General features: G+C 45.5%; 2 protein-coding genes across 2 annotated transcripts; one reads left to right on the top strand and one right to left on the bottom strand.

The window, feature by feature from the left end:
* Positions 1-113: 113 nt before the first annotated feature.
* Positions 114-6440, bottom strand: mfrp (membrane frizzled-related protein; the record flags this gene model as incomplete). Its single annotated transcript, XM_079731917.1, has 13 exons — positions 6265-6440; positions 5716-5824; positions 5485-5616; positions 4975-5148; positions 4135-4354; positions 3073-3203; positions 2655-2780; positions 2266-2342; positions 1976-2124; positions 1474-1604; positions 1122-1256; positions 481-608; positions 114-338 (listed from the first exon to the last, which is right to left on the bottom strand). The coding sequence occupies exons 1-13, from the start codon at positions 6316-6318 to the stop codon at positions 114-116; spliced, it is 1791 nt and encodes a 596-aa protein (XP_079588043.1). The 5' UTR covers positions 6319-6440.
* An 804-nt stretch (positions 6441-7244) lies between these two features.
* Positions 7245-14789, top strand: LOC307072561 (complement factor B). The gene is made up of 17 exons (XM_079731901.1): positions 7245-7357; positions 8062-8159; positions 8484-8631; positions 8713-8898; positions 9791-9964; positions 10062-10306; positions 10432-10573; positions 10678-10809; positions 10957-11061; positions 11136-11273; positions 11773-12012; positions 12689-12839; positions 13279-13352; positions 13538-13629; positions 13837-13969; positions 14070-14119; positions 14377-14789. Exons 1-17 carry the CDS (start codon positions 7306-7308, stop codon positions 14536-14538), a joined length of 2322 nt encoding a protein of 773 aa, XP_079588027.1. The 5' UTR covers positions 7245-7305; the 3' UTR covers positions 14539-14789.
* Positions 14790-16018: the final 1229 nt, after the last annotated feature.

Below are 16018 nucleotides of genomic sequence, written 5' to 3'. Positions count from 1 at the left end.
TTCCCAGGATTTCCGAAAGAGCCAGAGAAAATCATGGTAATCCCAGGAGAAATCAATCTGTTGCTTGTTCTTTGAGGAACCTCGTTGTTGTACAGCTTACTTTCCTTACTTCGTCACGGCATGGAACACTCCATGGGGTCATGGGAGTCGGGCAGCAGGAGACAGTTGAAGGGCCAGCTGAGGGGGATGAGATCCAGGGCCGGGCCGCACTGCTTCTCCGCCCCTGAGCAGACAGAGCGGCAGGGCTGGAGCACGCCGCCCTGGGGGCTGCACTGGGGCAGGAACAGGCCGCACACCAGCCGCCTTAGGGGCTTGTAGCACACCAGCTCCATCAGCACCTTCCGGGAGGGGAGGGGGCACGGAGGAGAACGAGAAGGAAAGACATTTACATAGAGTATTTGATTTTGCTGACGCTTTTGCTGAAGTCAACCCGCTCTACCTCCTGAGCTACTGTAGTAGATAGGGTTACGTTGGGCTCACCCGGTACTGTAACAGCAGCGTGGCCGCCTGCCTCTGGTCAGAGATGGACAGCCAGATGTTGGGGAAGGAGGTGAGGTTGTAGCTGAGGCCCTGGCACATCTCCACCTCGATGAGTTCACACGACGACGCTGGCAGGGCAGGTGAACCAGTGACTCACACACACACACACACACCTTCTTGTTTTGGTTGTTGGCATGCTTGAGTATATGCGCCTTATGCACCTGATGCTGACCTGGGGGATTTGAAAGCTTTCTCCCTGGCAGGTTATTGACCCTTTACAAAGAGCTGTCAAACATAGTGTCAATCTAAACACTAATAATGTTTAGGTATTAGGTTAGAGATGGTTAAGTTTAGGTCTTAGGCTGGTGAGCACATAACTATGTCCGCTGTGCCCTTGCAGTTTGGTTGGTTTGTGTTTTATACACACACAACACCCCATAATTCATTCAAATTCCTTCATAGACCCTGACACATTAACTTTCACATCTCATGTTTATCTCTGATTTACAAATAAATACTTTAAAAGATGCCTGTTATATCAACACAGAGCCAGGTTGTTTAACACATGCGCACACGCACACCACACGCACACACACACACGCAGGACCAAAGAGATGGGCGGTGGATGAGGACAGACTCACCGAAGGAGGGAAAGGTGGAGTTACCACAGCCGTGCTCATCGGCTCCGTCGGGGCAGTCGCTCCAGCCGTCACACAGCAGGTCCTGGTGCAGACACTCCCCGGAGCTGCAGGCCAGCTGCTGGGGGCCGCACGTCGCTGATCAGTGATAGGAGGAAAACGAAACACACCGTGAGGGAGTTTGAACGACATGAGAGGGAAGGGCCAGATGAAGGCTCGGGGACAAGGAGGAGGTTGAAATGTGTGGTAGCAACGGAGGGACGATCTGAAGATGAACTGAAGGAGGAGAGACAAAGTAGGACCAAGTGGTGGGGGGAGATGAACAGAGACAAGGCCCCGGTGAGGACCAACTGACTGTCTGCCAGGGACACGGCCTGATATGTGGCGTTGAAGCCACTGTCGGCCACCCCTTCGTCTGCCACGAACACCACGGTCATCTCCGGCCCCGAGGAGGTCAGGTGAGGAGGGAGGCTGGTTCCACAGAACCTGAGGTGCGGTGGTTGGCAAACCAACAAAAGAGCTTGAGAAAACGAACCAAATAGGTTAGATTAGAACCAAATCTTAGTTACGTAAGACTAGAGCAGATGGATAAGAAGATTAACAGTTCTTTTTACACGTGGACTAAAAACAGGACTTTGTTATATAAACCACAGCCCTGGGAACATTGGGACTGAGGGAGGACCAAAGCACAACACACACACACACACACACACACACACACACACACACACACACACACACACACACACACACACACACACGTACACGCACGCACATACACAAACACAAACAAACACGCGCACACATATACACACACACACACACACACACACACTCACACACGGACATACACACACCTGCCCAGGACCCGACCCGCTCCAGCGGCTGCACTGTCGTGGACCTCGACGTAATCAAACTCGCACACATCCTGGGTCTCCAGGCTGAAGTTCCTGAAGCTCAGCCTGATCACATGACCCTGCTCCGCAGATATACGCCAAGTGCACAACTGACATAGAGACAGAGAACATGTGCATGTGTGTGTTAGTGGCAGCACGTGAGCAATGGTGACACAGCTACAGTATATCAGCTCGTAAGGCCATGGAACTTGAGACGACTTGAAGCAGGCTGAGAGAGCGGTGGAGGATACCTGTTGGTGGGGATAAAGCCTGGGGTGGTTTGGGCTGGCGATGGATCCATGAGGGCCCGTCTTCTGCCCCCCACACTCTGTTCAACAACAGAGCACATGCCCCTTGATTATCGCTCAACATGGATTACAGATCCAATCGAATCAAGAGATTTCTTCCCAGCTCAGCTACCAACAGATATTGCCAACTCGTTTATGCTACACTACAACTGCAGATAACAGAGCAAATTTGAAGCAAAATTCTGGAAAAACATCTTGACAAGAGCATCCTGAAGACCTATTAACAGTAACCGATAATCTATACTTGCTGTTTGGGCAACCTCAAAAACAGCTTTATATATCTTGTATCAAACAAATACATTCCTGGGTTCGAGACCTACAGCTGCCCTCACCCTTGTGGTTATGGCTGCAGTTGGCCTCGTCCGTTTGGTCGCGGCAGTGGGGCTGTCCGTCACACAACGACACTGAGAGCAGACAGCGGCCGCCGTCACACATGAACTCTTCTCTGGAGCAGCTCTCTGAGAAAGATGTGGACACCCGCACGCACACACACACACACGCACACACACACACACATACACACACACACACACACACACACACACACACACACACACACAGTCTTCTATGTTTGTATTTTAGAAAATTTTGGAAATATTTTTGAAAACTTGCAAAACGAAATGGAAATGTGTGCACGCACAGACAAACACACACACAGACATGCACGCATACACACACTTAAGCATGTACGCGCACACACACAAACACACACACACACACACACACACACACACACAAACACACACATACGGTGCCCAGGGAGTATGGCTCTGTACTGTACGGTGAAGCCACTGCCTGCTATGATGCTGTCTGAGTGGAAGGTCACCCAGACTGAGCTTCTGTTGGTGTTGAATGTTGGGGGAGCCACGTTACCACAGAGCCTACAGCGGGGGAGAGAGGACAGGGGAAGGAGAGGACAAGGGGAGAGGAGAGGACGGGGAGAGGGTAGAAATGTTTTAATTAATAAAGACCCCTTCCAATTGTCAACAATGGAACACAGATCTTTCTGTGAACATTTTTGTAACGAGAAAACTATAGAGATTTTGACTGCAACAACTTATTCCTTATGCCTATTTATACGGATACATCTGGGATTAACTAACAGATAGAGATGATGACTCTAAATTCATCTCTATCTGATGGGAAAAAAAAATCTTCAGTTTTTTTCCTTTCATATAGGTCATAAAGAACAGCTATGGCCCAGCGCTGATTGTGGCGAAATCACCAGATTCACATTTTGCAAAATCTGAAAAAAAGCCTTCTTAAAACATATTTGGATAAATTTATTTGTTACAAATGATGTCTGACAGCATCAAGTTCAATGGGACATCCCAACAGGATGGGCAGCGGGTTGTCTCAGTGCAATAGGCCTCTACTGCCCCCTATCGATCCTTTGATGTAACATCAAATACCTCACGTCTATACAGTTTGATGGAGTTTGTATTGCTAATGATCGACCCACCTCGCACTCTACAATAATTTCAGTTTACCGACCAGGTGAGAATTGTGAGGTTCTGAAGGCTGTTATTAATTTGAATGATTTCAAATTAGAAACGGATTGTCATTCTGTTCACAAAATAATATTGGGAAAGCTCTTTCCCCATAGATAGATGTTCATTTTAGTTCCCATTGTATCTTTAATTAGCCATCATGTCAGAATGGACCACCATCCAACACTTGCAGATCCTCTCACAGTTGAAAAAATCAGTTCAAACTAATTCCCAACTAGTCTCCTTCATTTCAGGCACATATCAGAAGGTCCTCCGTCTGTCTCTTCTAGGTTGGAGCTCTCCAGGCTCTCCCTCCCACTACCTGGTGATCACATCGGCCTGGTCCCCCCGCTCCTGCACCTCCAGCCAGTCAAACAGGCAGGGGGAGGGCCCCTCCACGCTCAGCGAGGACACATGGACCTGCACCACGTGCGGGGGGGGCACCCGGATCACCCACACACACAGCACGTCGGGCGGGTACGAGCCCGGGTGGTTAGGAGAACTGAAACTCCCTTCTGTGTCAGAAAGCACTCCCCCGCATCCTGAAAGCAGTACAGAGAACAGCTGTAAGGAGAAGGGCTGAGGAAGTCGTGAGACCCGTGACACCAAAACAGGGCTAATAAGTCACTCATAAGATCACTGATGGACCTTATAAGTGGTAGGTCGCTAACCGCAATATAAACCGCAACAGCGGTTAGTGACTGCAACAGCAAGCTTATGAATTAAACCTCCTCACTGGCTGGCTGGCTGGCTGGCTGGCTGTCATGTCCCCTGGCTCTAATTTAAAACGATCCAAAACAGCAATTAAAGGTCCCATGACATGGCACCAGGTGTGGTAACGGCTAATCACACCACACCTGGCGGCATGTCACGGGACCTTTAACGCTGTGTTGGATACAAATCTGGCATTATACCTTTTTGGATGAAAGATAAACCACATAAGGCATTCAAAAATAGCCAGAATAGTGAAACCATCAGCCCAATCTAACATTCTGGCTATTTTTTACAGTCGAAAATAGCCAGCTGATTGTTTAAATATTCTGGCTATTTTCGACTGTATCGACTCTGTAATGTTTGTCCCTCACAGTCTCAGTTTCCCCGCCTACGGTCGGCGTCCCCGTCAGAGGAGCAGTGCTCGGCCTCTGACTGGGGGAAGCCTTACGTGTTTGGAGCGCGGGCTGCGTGGTCGAAGAGGGCGGGGTGGCCGTTGTGGTGCCGTCACTATGACTACTGTTGCAAGTCAGGTTGGGCAGGGTGTGGGACACCTCAGCTCCACTCAGCAGGTCCAGGGGACTGGTGGACGACGCCGGACCCTCCACAGCCGGCCTGTTCATCTCTAGGCCAGAGAGAGAGAGAGCGAGAGGAAGAGAGAGAGAGAGAGAGAGAGAGAGAGAGAGAGAGAGAGAGAAGAAGAGAGAGAGAGAGAGAGAGAAGAAGAGAGAGAGAGAGAGAGAGAGAGGGAGAGAAGAAGAGAGAGAGAGAGAGAGAGAGAGAGAGCGTGCAAAAGGGAACAAGGGGTTTTCCACATTTCTTTAGATGTGGGACATTTTCTTGTCAGCGCTTTAAAATAGCACAGATTTAGCAAATACATATTAAGGAAATAATGGGCAAGGTCAGCTGGTGATGTGGGGTACAACAATAAAAGTCAGACTATGTGTTGCAGGGAACTCACGGGTGAGAATGAGAGCCAGTGCTAGGCCCATGGCCGCCACCAGGAACAACACCGCTGCACAGACAAGGAGGGCCCCCCAGCTGCCGCCCGGACCCCTAAGACGCATTGCACAGGCACCCAACACGCACCGGCCTGGCCCGCCAAAACATGCATGAATACAGGTGCTGCTTTAACCTCACTGCAAGCAGAACACATTTGAAATTAGCTCGGAGGTTTCAATGGCGGACTCACAGGAGGCAGGGGGTTTGATGGGTTCAGGGGTGGATGAGGTGGTCCTATACCCCTCCACATTGTTCTCCTGCTCTCCCTCCAGTTCAAACGCAGGGTTGCAGAACACATTCTGAGGTAAACACAAAACAATCCTTTCATTAATGTCCTGCAAATAAACAATTACAAATCTTAAATTCAACAGACATTCCAGACTCTTAAGAACAATTTTGCAATATTATTTATTTTACCATATTTTCACAGAAAGTCTGATAGAGATTAGAAACTCTTTAACAAGGGAGTCCTGTTTACATTTACAAAAAAAGAACAACAATAAAAGATGCATCCACAAACAAACACAAATACAAAAAATACAATTCCTACATACTTGGTAGGATTCACCAATGACTAAAATGACATAAACTGTGTATTCAAATATATTCAAAAGGATTTATTTGGAGGAACATGTAGAGTGTCATTCCCGAAGACCATGGAGCCTAGTTCTACGACTCAGCCCAGTGAAGCAGCTTCTCCGTGGACATCAGGACATCCACTACAATTGTACTCACACACCTTGTAGATGTCCCTGGAGTCAGAGTACACGGCTACTTGGCTGAGATCCGACATATTACTTTAGAGTCCTCTTCCAAGTTCCCATGGGCTACACAGAATGCAGGACCGAGCACGTCAGCATGTAGCCCGGCATCAAAAAGTCGCCACAGTTGATTCTGGAATTGTCACATTTTTGTCCGAAATCTCACAGCCTCGCTTCTATGATCGTAGCACTCAAGGTTTTGTCAGGCTCCATTAAAATCTGCTCTGAACTGAAAAACGGACAAAACTATTGGAATCTAAGCCTCACAACTAGATATTTCAAGAAAAAGGTTAGAAGAAAATCCTCAAAGCACCCACATTTATGTCTTATGTGTTTTTTCGACTCTCAGAGGTTGGTGAGCGAAGCCTGATGGGCTGGTGTTACGTCTGGAGGGGAAGCCACCAGTATTACATTCCATCGTGCTCCGCAAAGCCAAGTCAGCTGAGGCCACTGAGCACAGAGAAGAAACTATGGGGGTATTATGGAGGGGGTTCGAGGGGAGAAGCAAGGGGGAGGGGGAGAGAGGCCCAGTGCTATTACCCATATCCATATCATAGTAACCAATGCCATTTATCCCCCCCACACAAACACACTACATAGCCATGCATACAACTTCAGACTCAGTCAGAGTTGCTTTTCTGCACTAAAAACCTTCCAAACCAAACAAATCCACTTCTGCACTTTAAAGTCAACAATACAAATAATTGGGGTTTTCTGATGGTCCTGAAAGCATAAAAAAACTGGCCTCTAATTTTATAAACACATGAAAGTGTGAAACATAAACAAAAGGGTTGAATCCAGAAATCCACAACTTTCATTTTAGGAAGTGATCGTTTTAAATATTCTTAGAAATGGATAAAAGTAAGGAGAAATCATAACTGAAAGAGCAGAGTGAGTCACTTTGATTTCCTGAGTTGCTCAACCTCCCTGCGTATGGGGTAACAGTGAAATAGTGCAGCAGGCATCTGGCTCAGGACAGTAACAGGGCTGTCTCCTGCTGAACACACCAGAGCGTAGCCATGTTGACGGTGACACCGTGGAGCGTCCTCCTGCTCCTGTCCATCCCAGAGGGTGAGTAGGAGTGTCTCTGTGTCACTTTGATGCAGAGACCAATATACCGCAGTTTCCATACCTTGTTTATTTATATTTTGTGCCCAACATCGCCATCCGTCCGGCTCCAGTGCCCCTAAGTGACACCAAACCAAAAATGTTTTCCAGCTGATATTAAACCTTTTGTCAGTTGGCTTCATTATTTATAGGTGATAAGCTACATTGTTCAATTGCGACCTACAGTTGTATGCTTGAGCAGATGGCATGAGTCCGGGGAGAGGAACCCAGTAGCTCCCTTCATCTCAGCAAAGTTGTCCTTCTTAGTTTGGAGTTGTGTAATTTTGTAATTTTGAAATCTATCATTGTTTCAATGTGCTTTGTTTGAATTCAGGGTATGGAAACCTGAGATGATAGTGGGCTGCTAGATGTTGGAAAACAACCAAACTTTATTTTCGGCAACATAATATACGTTTTGAAGGCATAACAAAGGAAAATATCGAGGGCATGACCTGAGTTCTCTGTGCTAGCAGTGGTCCCGATCTCCTTGTCTCATTTTTGCCTTTATTTTAGTCAACTGTTTGGTTTTACTTACCCTTTGTTTGTGTGTGTGTGTGTGTGTGTGTGTGTGTGTGTGTGTGTGTGTGTGTGTGTGTGTGTGTGTGTGTGTGTGTGTTTGTGCCTGTGTGTGTGTTTGCTTGTGTGTGCGTGCGTGTGCTTGTGTGTAGTGTGCATGCAGGAGGAGGACTACGGGGACTATGAATACAGCGCTCCTCTCTGCTCCACTGAAGAGACCATCAGAGGAGGCAATGTGTCCTACTCACAGGTAGATGCCAGCTTACAAGTGATTTAGACGATTACGGTAAACACAATCTGCTGCGTCGATTTCTAAAATGAAGAGATGTTATCTACAATGAAGCGACATAAGAATGTTTTCATTACAAGAAAATCTTTTAGGTTTACAATTAATAATAATTCTAAATAGTACATACTGTATAGTATTAAGAAATTGTGATATCAAATTATATATCAATTTGATGTATATGGGAAATGTGGATCAACATCAAATACAATTCATCATTCTTTTGCAAATACGAAATAATTGGATTGTAGCAAGGTAGTTAACGAATTATGAATTTTCCCATTTTAGGGAGGGTTGTATGGGAGTGTGCTGACCTATCACTGTGCCCACGGATACGACCCTTTCCCTGTTAGCCATAGGTTATGTGATGATGATGGGGATTGGTCAACCATGATATCAGCGAATGGCAGACTAGTGACACGGGCAACATGCAAAGGTAAATCTCCGTTTCTGAAGGAAGATGCCTTTGGTATGGGTTTTAAGGGTTTTACTCTCTCTTCCACTCTTCCTCTTCCAGAGAGAATGTGCCCCGGCCAGCTCCAGCTGGATAATGGGGACTTCTGGCCGAGGGACCAGTGGTTCCGTCCAGGGACTATGCAGAGCTTTTCCTGCCTTGGAGGATTGACTCTCTCTGGCTCAGCAAGCAGGACCTGCACCGTCTCTCTGGAGTGGAACGGAACCAGTCCTATTTGTGACAACAATGGTCAGGATCGCTGAACATAGAAAGTGAATTTGTGAATGTTTTATTCAGAATTCCCTCCACATTTCACTCCTTGCCTTGACTAAGCCAGGATTTCACCTATGAGTTGAATCAATTTGCAATTGATTCAATTTGCAATTTCCCCCAAAGCACGTTGACTAGCTTTCTCGCTTTACCAACATGTATGCATGGCCTTATGGAAGACTCTGGTCATGTGCAATGAGTGTACAGGCAGCTGGGGATGTAGGTAGACAGACAGGTAGGCCATCCAATAATTTAATTCGGGCCAAATTAAATGATTGGTCAGGCCTGTGACTGCCACATATACCATTTTCTTTTCCACTTTATGTCAGAGCATTTGATTCAGGGATTTTGTTTATTTATTTAACAGAATTTAAGAGAATGGAACCAAATACTATAAATAATTACACAAAAATAATTACTAATTTATAATTTAGCCTAATCTAGCTTTAATTGATATCATCCTCACAACACTTCATTCCAGCACACAAACCACATACTGTGTGTTCAGTGGCCACTGGTTTGAATGTGTCTGGTACCTCATGGTAAAAGCAGGCTATGATAGTACTTAATTTCAAGTGATTAATCAGGTGTATTTGTCTGTATATTAGTATGTATGGACCCGAGTTGACTGTAACAAATACATTTTTCAAGCGTTGCAATTGCTGCCATGTTTAGCACTACACAGAGAATCAGCTTTTAACATACATGCATGATCCAAATACACCCCTTTTTCTCTAAACCTTTTAATGGAGCGAGTGGGTTAATATTAATAATCTGTAATCCTTTTTAAGGTTTATTTTAAAAGCCATGTCCAAATGTCCACACAAAAACAAATTCGTTTTTAATTTGCGTTTGGTTTATTTAAATGTAGTTGATGCCTGCAACGACCCAGGAGTCCCACCAGGGGCCTTGAGGTCAGGGTCCCGGTTCCAGGTGGGGGACACAGTGACCTATCGGTGCCAGGCAGGTCTGGACCTGCTGGGATCGAGCCAGCGTGTCTGTCTCTTCAGCAGGGAGTGGACCGGCTCAGCCCCACGATGCCAGGGTAAGGGCGAAAGACCTCCCAGATGATGATGATGATGGTGGTGAGAACTCTTGTTGGTTATTATCAATGTTGTTGATCATATAAAACTTCTATGCAGCCTACAATGTCTTTGACAGCCCCAGTGCCGTGGCAGCCTTAATGACTGGGTCCCTGTCAGGGGTTATTGAAGCCCTTTTACCAGAGACCCCCCCCCAACAAAGCGTCCTTGAAGGGGGCTACGGGCGAACGATCGACGTTGAGGATGACAGTCGGGTGAACATCTACATCTTACTGGACACATCTGGCAGCCTGGTCAATGAGTTCAACGAGATCAGACAGTCTGCTATCAGACTCATCAGGAAGGTCTGTACACTCTCAGCTCAATATCACCCCTTTAGAGGGCAGGGAAACCTACATTGGACTCACAACGCATTGCACCAAAAACAACCAAAATATAATCACCATATTTCTCTACTCCTCCCCTGTAGCTGGACAGCTTTGATGTCCAGATGAAGTACCATGTGGTTTCTTACGCCAGCACGGCTATAGACATTGTGAACATCATAGATACCTTCAGAAGTGCCGATGCTGAACTTGTCATAGAGAGTATAAAGGATTTTGACCCCAAAGGTAGGACAGTCCTAACACAATGTGGGATCGTATTGTGTCCGGACGTTGTCAATTACTGCATGCACCACTGGTTCATGTTTGTGAATTCTTTTTTTCATCTGCAGCTCACACGAACCAAGTGGGGACCAATCTCTTTGCAGGATTGAATAGAGTACATGAGATGATGGCTGTACTGAAGATAGGGGAGGATAATCATTTTATGGAGACTCAGAATGTTATTCTCATAATAACAGATGGTAATGGTTTTATTTTGCTAAATTAAGTTAAGAATTTTCCCTTTATTTCGTTTTTTATTGACTTTTATTGACTGATTGCCAACTCATTGTCTGACGGAATGTATTGTGCTGTAAAATGGTAACATGAGGGTCCCTATCTCTCCCTAGGTAATTCCAACACTGGTCCCGAACCCATGGCTGCACTTGCCAAAATACGATCCCATTTTGGCTATGGCAACACGCAGAACGGCCACACCTCAGAGAAACTGCTCGGTATGCAATCACACTATCGTCTTTAAACTCGAATACTGATCGCCACTTTAGACTAACTTCATACTCGTCCTCAGACGTGTACGTGTTTGGTGTCGGACAGGAGATTAACAAAAAAAAGCTGAATGACATCGCCTCTCACAAGCAGAACGAGGAACATATTTTCATTCTGAAAGACCTCCAGTGTCTGGGAGAAGCCTTCAACAAGATGATCAGTAATGTGCTTCTTTCATTTGTACTTGCAGCCTCAATATTTTGTCAAATACATATATACAGGGTGCTATTTGTGAAAAAACCAGAGGGGGGGATAATTTTGAGAAACATTTTAAAATGTTTCAAAATGAAGACGGACCCTGTGTATTCTGGTTGTTAATTATTACGATGTAATGGTGAAAATACTTTGGGTGGGGAGGATAATTTTTATCCCCACAGAGGATAAAAATAATTCAGCAGAGGGTAGGACATGTAAACCAGAGGGGGGGGATAATCCCCACCATCCCCACCGGCAAATCGCACCCTGCATATATATATATATATATATATATATATTTATTTTGTTAATAGTTCATAATATTGCCCAATATATAGTGGATAAGTGGACACTTTTTAACCTACATTCATCCGGTGATTCCATCTGACAGTGTTGATCAGGTACAATTTCGGTACGGTATTCTTAGGTACCATAAGAGTAATTTCCAATGGATTTGCATGTAGACATCAAGACGGCGACCAAGTGTGGGGTGGCCGATGAAGAGCTTCCCAGCGATGATCCTAAAGTAAATGGGCAATACACCAGGCCATGGCACGTCGCTCTTAAAATCCTTGCAACCGATCTGAGCAAAGAGGAAAACTGCTACGGATCCATTGTGAGCCCAAACTGGATCCTGACCGCTGCCCACTGCTTCGCCCGGCACAGTGTAGAGGTACGGACGCAAACGATAGAAGTCACTCGCGGTAAGTGTTGGTTCATTCCTGGTCCACCTCTTAACTCATGCATTTGCTCAAAGACACCAGGACAAATAAAGTTATATCATTCATCTATCCAAGTGTGCCGAAACTTTGTTTCGGCACACTTGAGTAACAACACTTGTGTTGTGGCTCGTCAAATATCAATATTGTTAGTTTCCTGGGGTCATTTCCTGTTTAACTTAAATCATCAACTACGAGGGAAGTTACACTCTGAAATGGGATTTCATCCCATATCATGCTTTTTTATGGTTAATTATTGCATTTGGGGGTACTACTAGAATAGGTTTACATGCCTTTATGTTAAAAATACCCCCAGTTTTGTATCATGTTACTTTAAGCCCCCCCTCCGAGTAGCCCAGTCTGCTGTGATTGGTCAGCACGCCCACACTGTTTCAGCATGAAACAGGCTTTTGCTTGTTTAACCCACTTATTGAGGGGCATTCTTGATGGACGCGAATACTCCCCCTAGCTTGGACTTAGATTTTTGTAGTTTAGAAAAATAAATAAAAAGTATAGATTCATCATAACAGTCTAAAGCAATAGGAAAAGTCGAAAAAGCATAATATCACCCCTTTAAACAATGGCGAATAAGGGACATCCATTCCCTGACACGTGAAAAACGTAACATATCAATTGACTCACCTCATACTTCCCCTCGCAGGTGGGAAACAGCAAATGTTGGATGGTCAGATTTTCATCCACCCAGATTTCAACATCAAAGGCCTCCAGCACAGAAATGTGTCCGAGTTCTACGACTTTGACGTGGCTCTGGTGCAGCTGAACACCAGCGTCCTCCTCCAGTCAGGGGCCAGGTAAAGACGGCCTCAAGGGGGTCACCTTCAATTCCCGATGGGTTGTCCCTGGAGACACAGATGAGCAGCGACGATACAGACTTGGAACCGGACAGCTCTAAGCAGTGTTTCTAAATGCAGAATAATCGTTCACATGAACAGATTCATAGGCATATGCTCAGATCATGCTCCTGGTTGCTTGTGGATGAGAGCCCTCTTTTGTGTTGTTTGTTAACAATGATGTACACCTGTTTTATGCTGCTTCCTTGGCCTGGTCGCTCCTGAAAACAACATTTTAATCTCAATCTCCTCTGGTTCAATGAAGGCTGTAACCATACCCTGGCTGCCACAAAAGTGGAAACAGAGTGCATTGTAGTTAGAGGGCTGTGGATCGGCCCTAAGCTGCCATCAGATGAATAACCCTACGAGTACACTGACGCAAAGGTTTGTGGCCCCACAGACCCGTCTGCCTGCCGTGTACTACGGCCGCCGATCGAGCCATGAAGCCAGTCAGATCCACATGCCAGCAGCACAGTAGGAGATGAGCCCTGACCGTGCAATCTGAACCTACAACGCGTTGCTACTGACACATACTTCTCTGTGTATATATATATTTGATTTATATAGCGCCTTTCAATGATCCCAAAGTGCTTTACAGTCTGTGTGCGTTTGTGTGTATGTGTGTGTGTGTGTGTGTGTGTGTGTGTGTGTGTGTGCAGGAAATGAATTACTACCACACAATGAAAATGAAGCATCCTTCGTCGACAAAACTTCGAAACGTGTGAAAACCCTGGTTCATCTTGGAGAGCAGGTGAGTGGGTGTCCCTCTGATGAATCTCTGGCCCAACTTAACAACTCACTCTCAGTGGTCATTACTGTTTATCACTTCGAAAGATTCCATAAATGTACTTGCCATTGTACTATTTATGTGGGCACTCCCCATGTTTTATTTAGATGTAAGACTTATCACTGTGTAAGACAATTAAATGACTAGCTCCATCCTCTCTACTCCCTGCAGAGGCAAGCATGCGTGTCCAAAGCTGCCTGGGAACTGAAGGACGCCCACAATGTGACATTGGATGAGCTAGTAACCGAGCGGTTCCTCTGTACTGGAGGCCCTTCCAGGTTCGGAAACCCTGTCAGCTGCAAAGGTAAGTTCCCGACAGGCAAGGGATCTGTTTACTGATCGTAACCAGCACGATATGAAAACCAGTTAATGCAACGCTCTCAAAATCTACCTCACAATTCTAGGCAATTCCGGTGGTTCGCTCTTCTTGCAGAAAAGGGAGCGCTACTTTCAGGTGAGTGAGGAAACACAATATAATGGTGATTAACTATGCCCTTTACCACAGAGGCCTAATAAAAGAGCTGAAAGCGGGTGTATCTCATGAAGTTATTCACGGTCCGTAGGCATTCAAGTGCCATAATTCAGATAAACCTCTTTTCACCCCTACTATAGTATTACACCTGTTTGATGAATGCCTATTATCTACAATGCTATCACTGATTCCTTTAGCTACTATTTTTTATCTGGCGTGGTTCTCTTTCTGACCACTAGGTGGGGGTATTGAGTTGGGGTACCGTAGACCGGTGTTCTGACAAAAGTCGTGGGCGTCCTCCTGCCGATGCTCGTGACTTCCACATCAGCCTTTTCACCATTGTGCCGTGGTTAAAGCAACACCTGGGCCAGGAGCTAGAGTTCCTGCCTCTGGGAGACTGAGGGCTGTCGTTCTCTGGCCTGTCTCCCCATGCCAGCAGCCACCAGCCTTGTTGCTTCAGCATGTATGAAGAACAGATAACCCTGCTGCCCTGCTGTTCTTTCCATTTGACTGTAATGTGCAAAACCGCTCCCCGTCACAGTAACTCATTAATATCCAATATGTCTTTGAGACGGAGGATACGTATTCTGTATGTGCAAACCTTTGCTTTTGTTTTCTTATTTTCTTATTAAAATAAAAACTCTGAAATGCATTACTCTGCTCACAGTCATCAACAGTTATCCTGGTACTGGGATGTTTAGATCACTAAAGTGTACTATTTAGGGGAGTGCTTAGGCCTGGATGGAGGAAAATTCTCACCTGTGACGTGCACAGCAACTCAGCCTTCAACTTGACTTCAGATGCTACCTTACATAGAAAACAAGCAATTTAATATTATTTGATGAACCAGGCACAACTATTTACCATTAAGATACCATAAAAATTCCACACACAAAATAAATCGAACGTCAAAACAATTGGAAGTAAAAATGTGAAACACACACAAACACCTATGTTTCTATTTGACAACCTATATCACAAATAATGAAACTTAATGGAAATTTGCACACACTTTACTGTACGGTGAAGCCACTGCCTGCTATGATGCTGTCTGAGTGGAAGGTCACCCAGACTGAGCTGCTGTTGGTGTTGAATGTTGGGGGAGCCACGTTACCACAGAGCCTACAGCGGGGGAGAGAAGGGGAGGACAGTGAGAAGAGAGGACAAGGATAGAGGGGGGGAAGAGGTGTGTTAGGGGAGAGGAGGGAACGAGGAGAGGAGAGGACAAGGAGAGAGGAGAGAAAGAGGTGTTGAATGTCGGGGAAGCCACGTTACCACAGAGCCTACAGTGGGGGAGAGAGGGGAGAGGAGTTGAAAAGAGGAAAGGGAGAGGGGAGAGGGAGAGGACGTGATAAGGAAACATTTCAAAACAAAAATAAAGAATACCCTAAAAATGTGACAGGCAACAGATTAGAATAGCTAAATGGAACAACAAATACCTCATGTTTAACTAACTTCTAACTAACTTCTACCTTGATTGGTTCAACCTTGATTGGTTCAACCAAACAAGGTTCAGAATCAGCGGCTCTGGGTTATGTTGAGAAACAGTTAGAACGTCCTTTACGCAAATGTAGTACCTAATAGTCTTTCTAATTCTGGATCTTTACAGTCTTAGACTTCAACAGTTTTTGGAGAAAATTTGACTTTCTTGATCTGCCAATTAGTATTTTAAATTCACAAACATCACATCTGTAATTTGTGGCACAAATAAACAGGATAATATAAACCTTCCCTCGCTGCGGATAACAATTTTCAAAAACCTGAAGTTGACTTGTGACCCTAGATTCATTGTTCTTCAGGATGCCGTTTGCCCAGCTGTCCTTTCTGCCAGTGCAGCATTACAGTGCAGAGATTCAAATGCACTGCAATCAAATTTGGGAC

Source organism: Pollachius pollachius, assembly GCF_949987615.1.
Source record: "Pollachius pollachius genome assembly, chromosome: 3".
Lineage (NCBI taxonomy): Eukaryota > Metazoa > Chordata > Actinopteri > Gadiformes > Gadidae > Pollachius > Pollachius pollachius.
The sequence above is the reverse complement of the archived record's forward strand: the minus strand, read 5'-3'. Positions and strand labels throughout refer to the sequence as shown.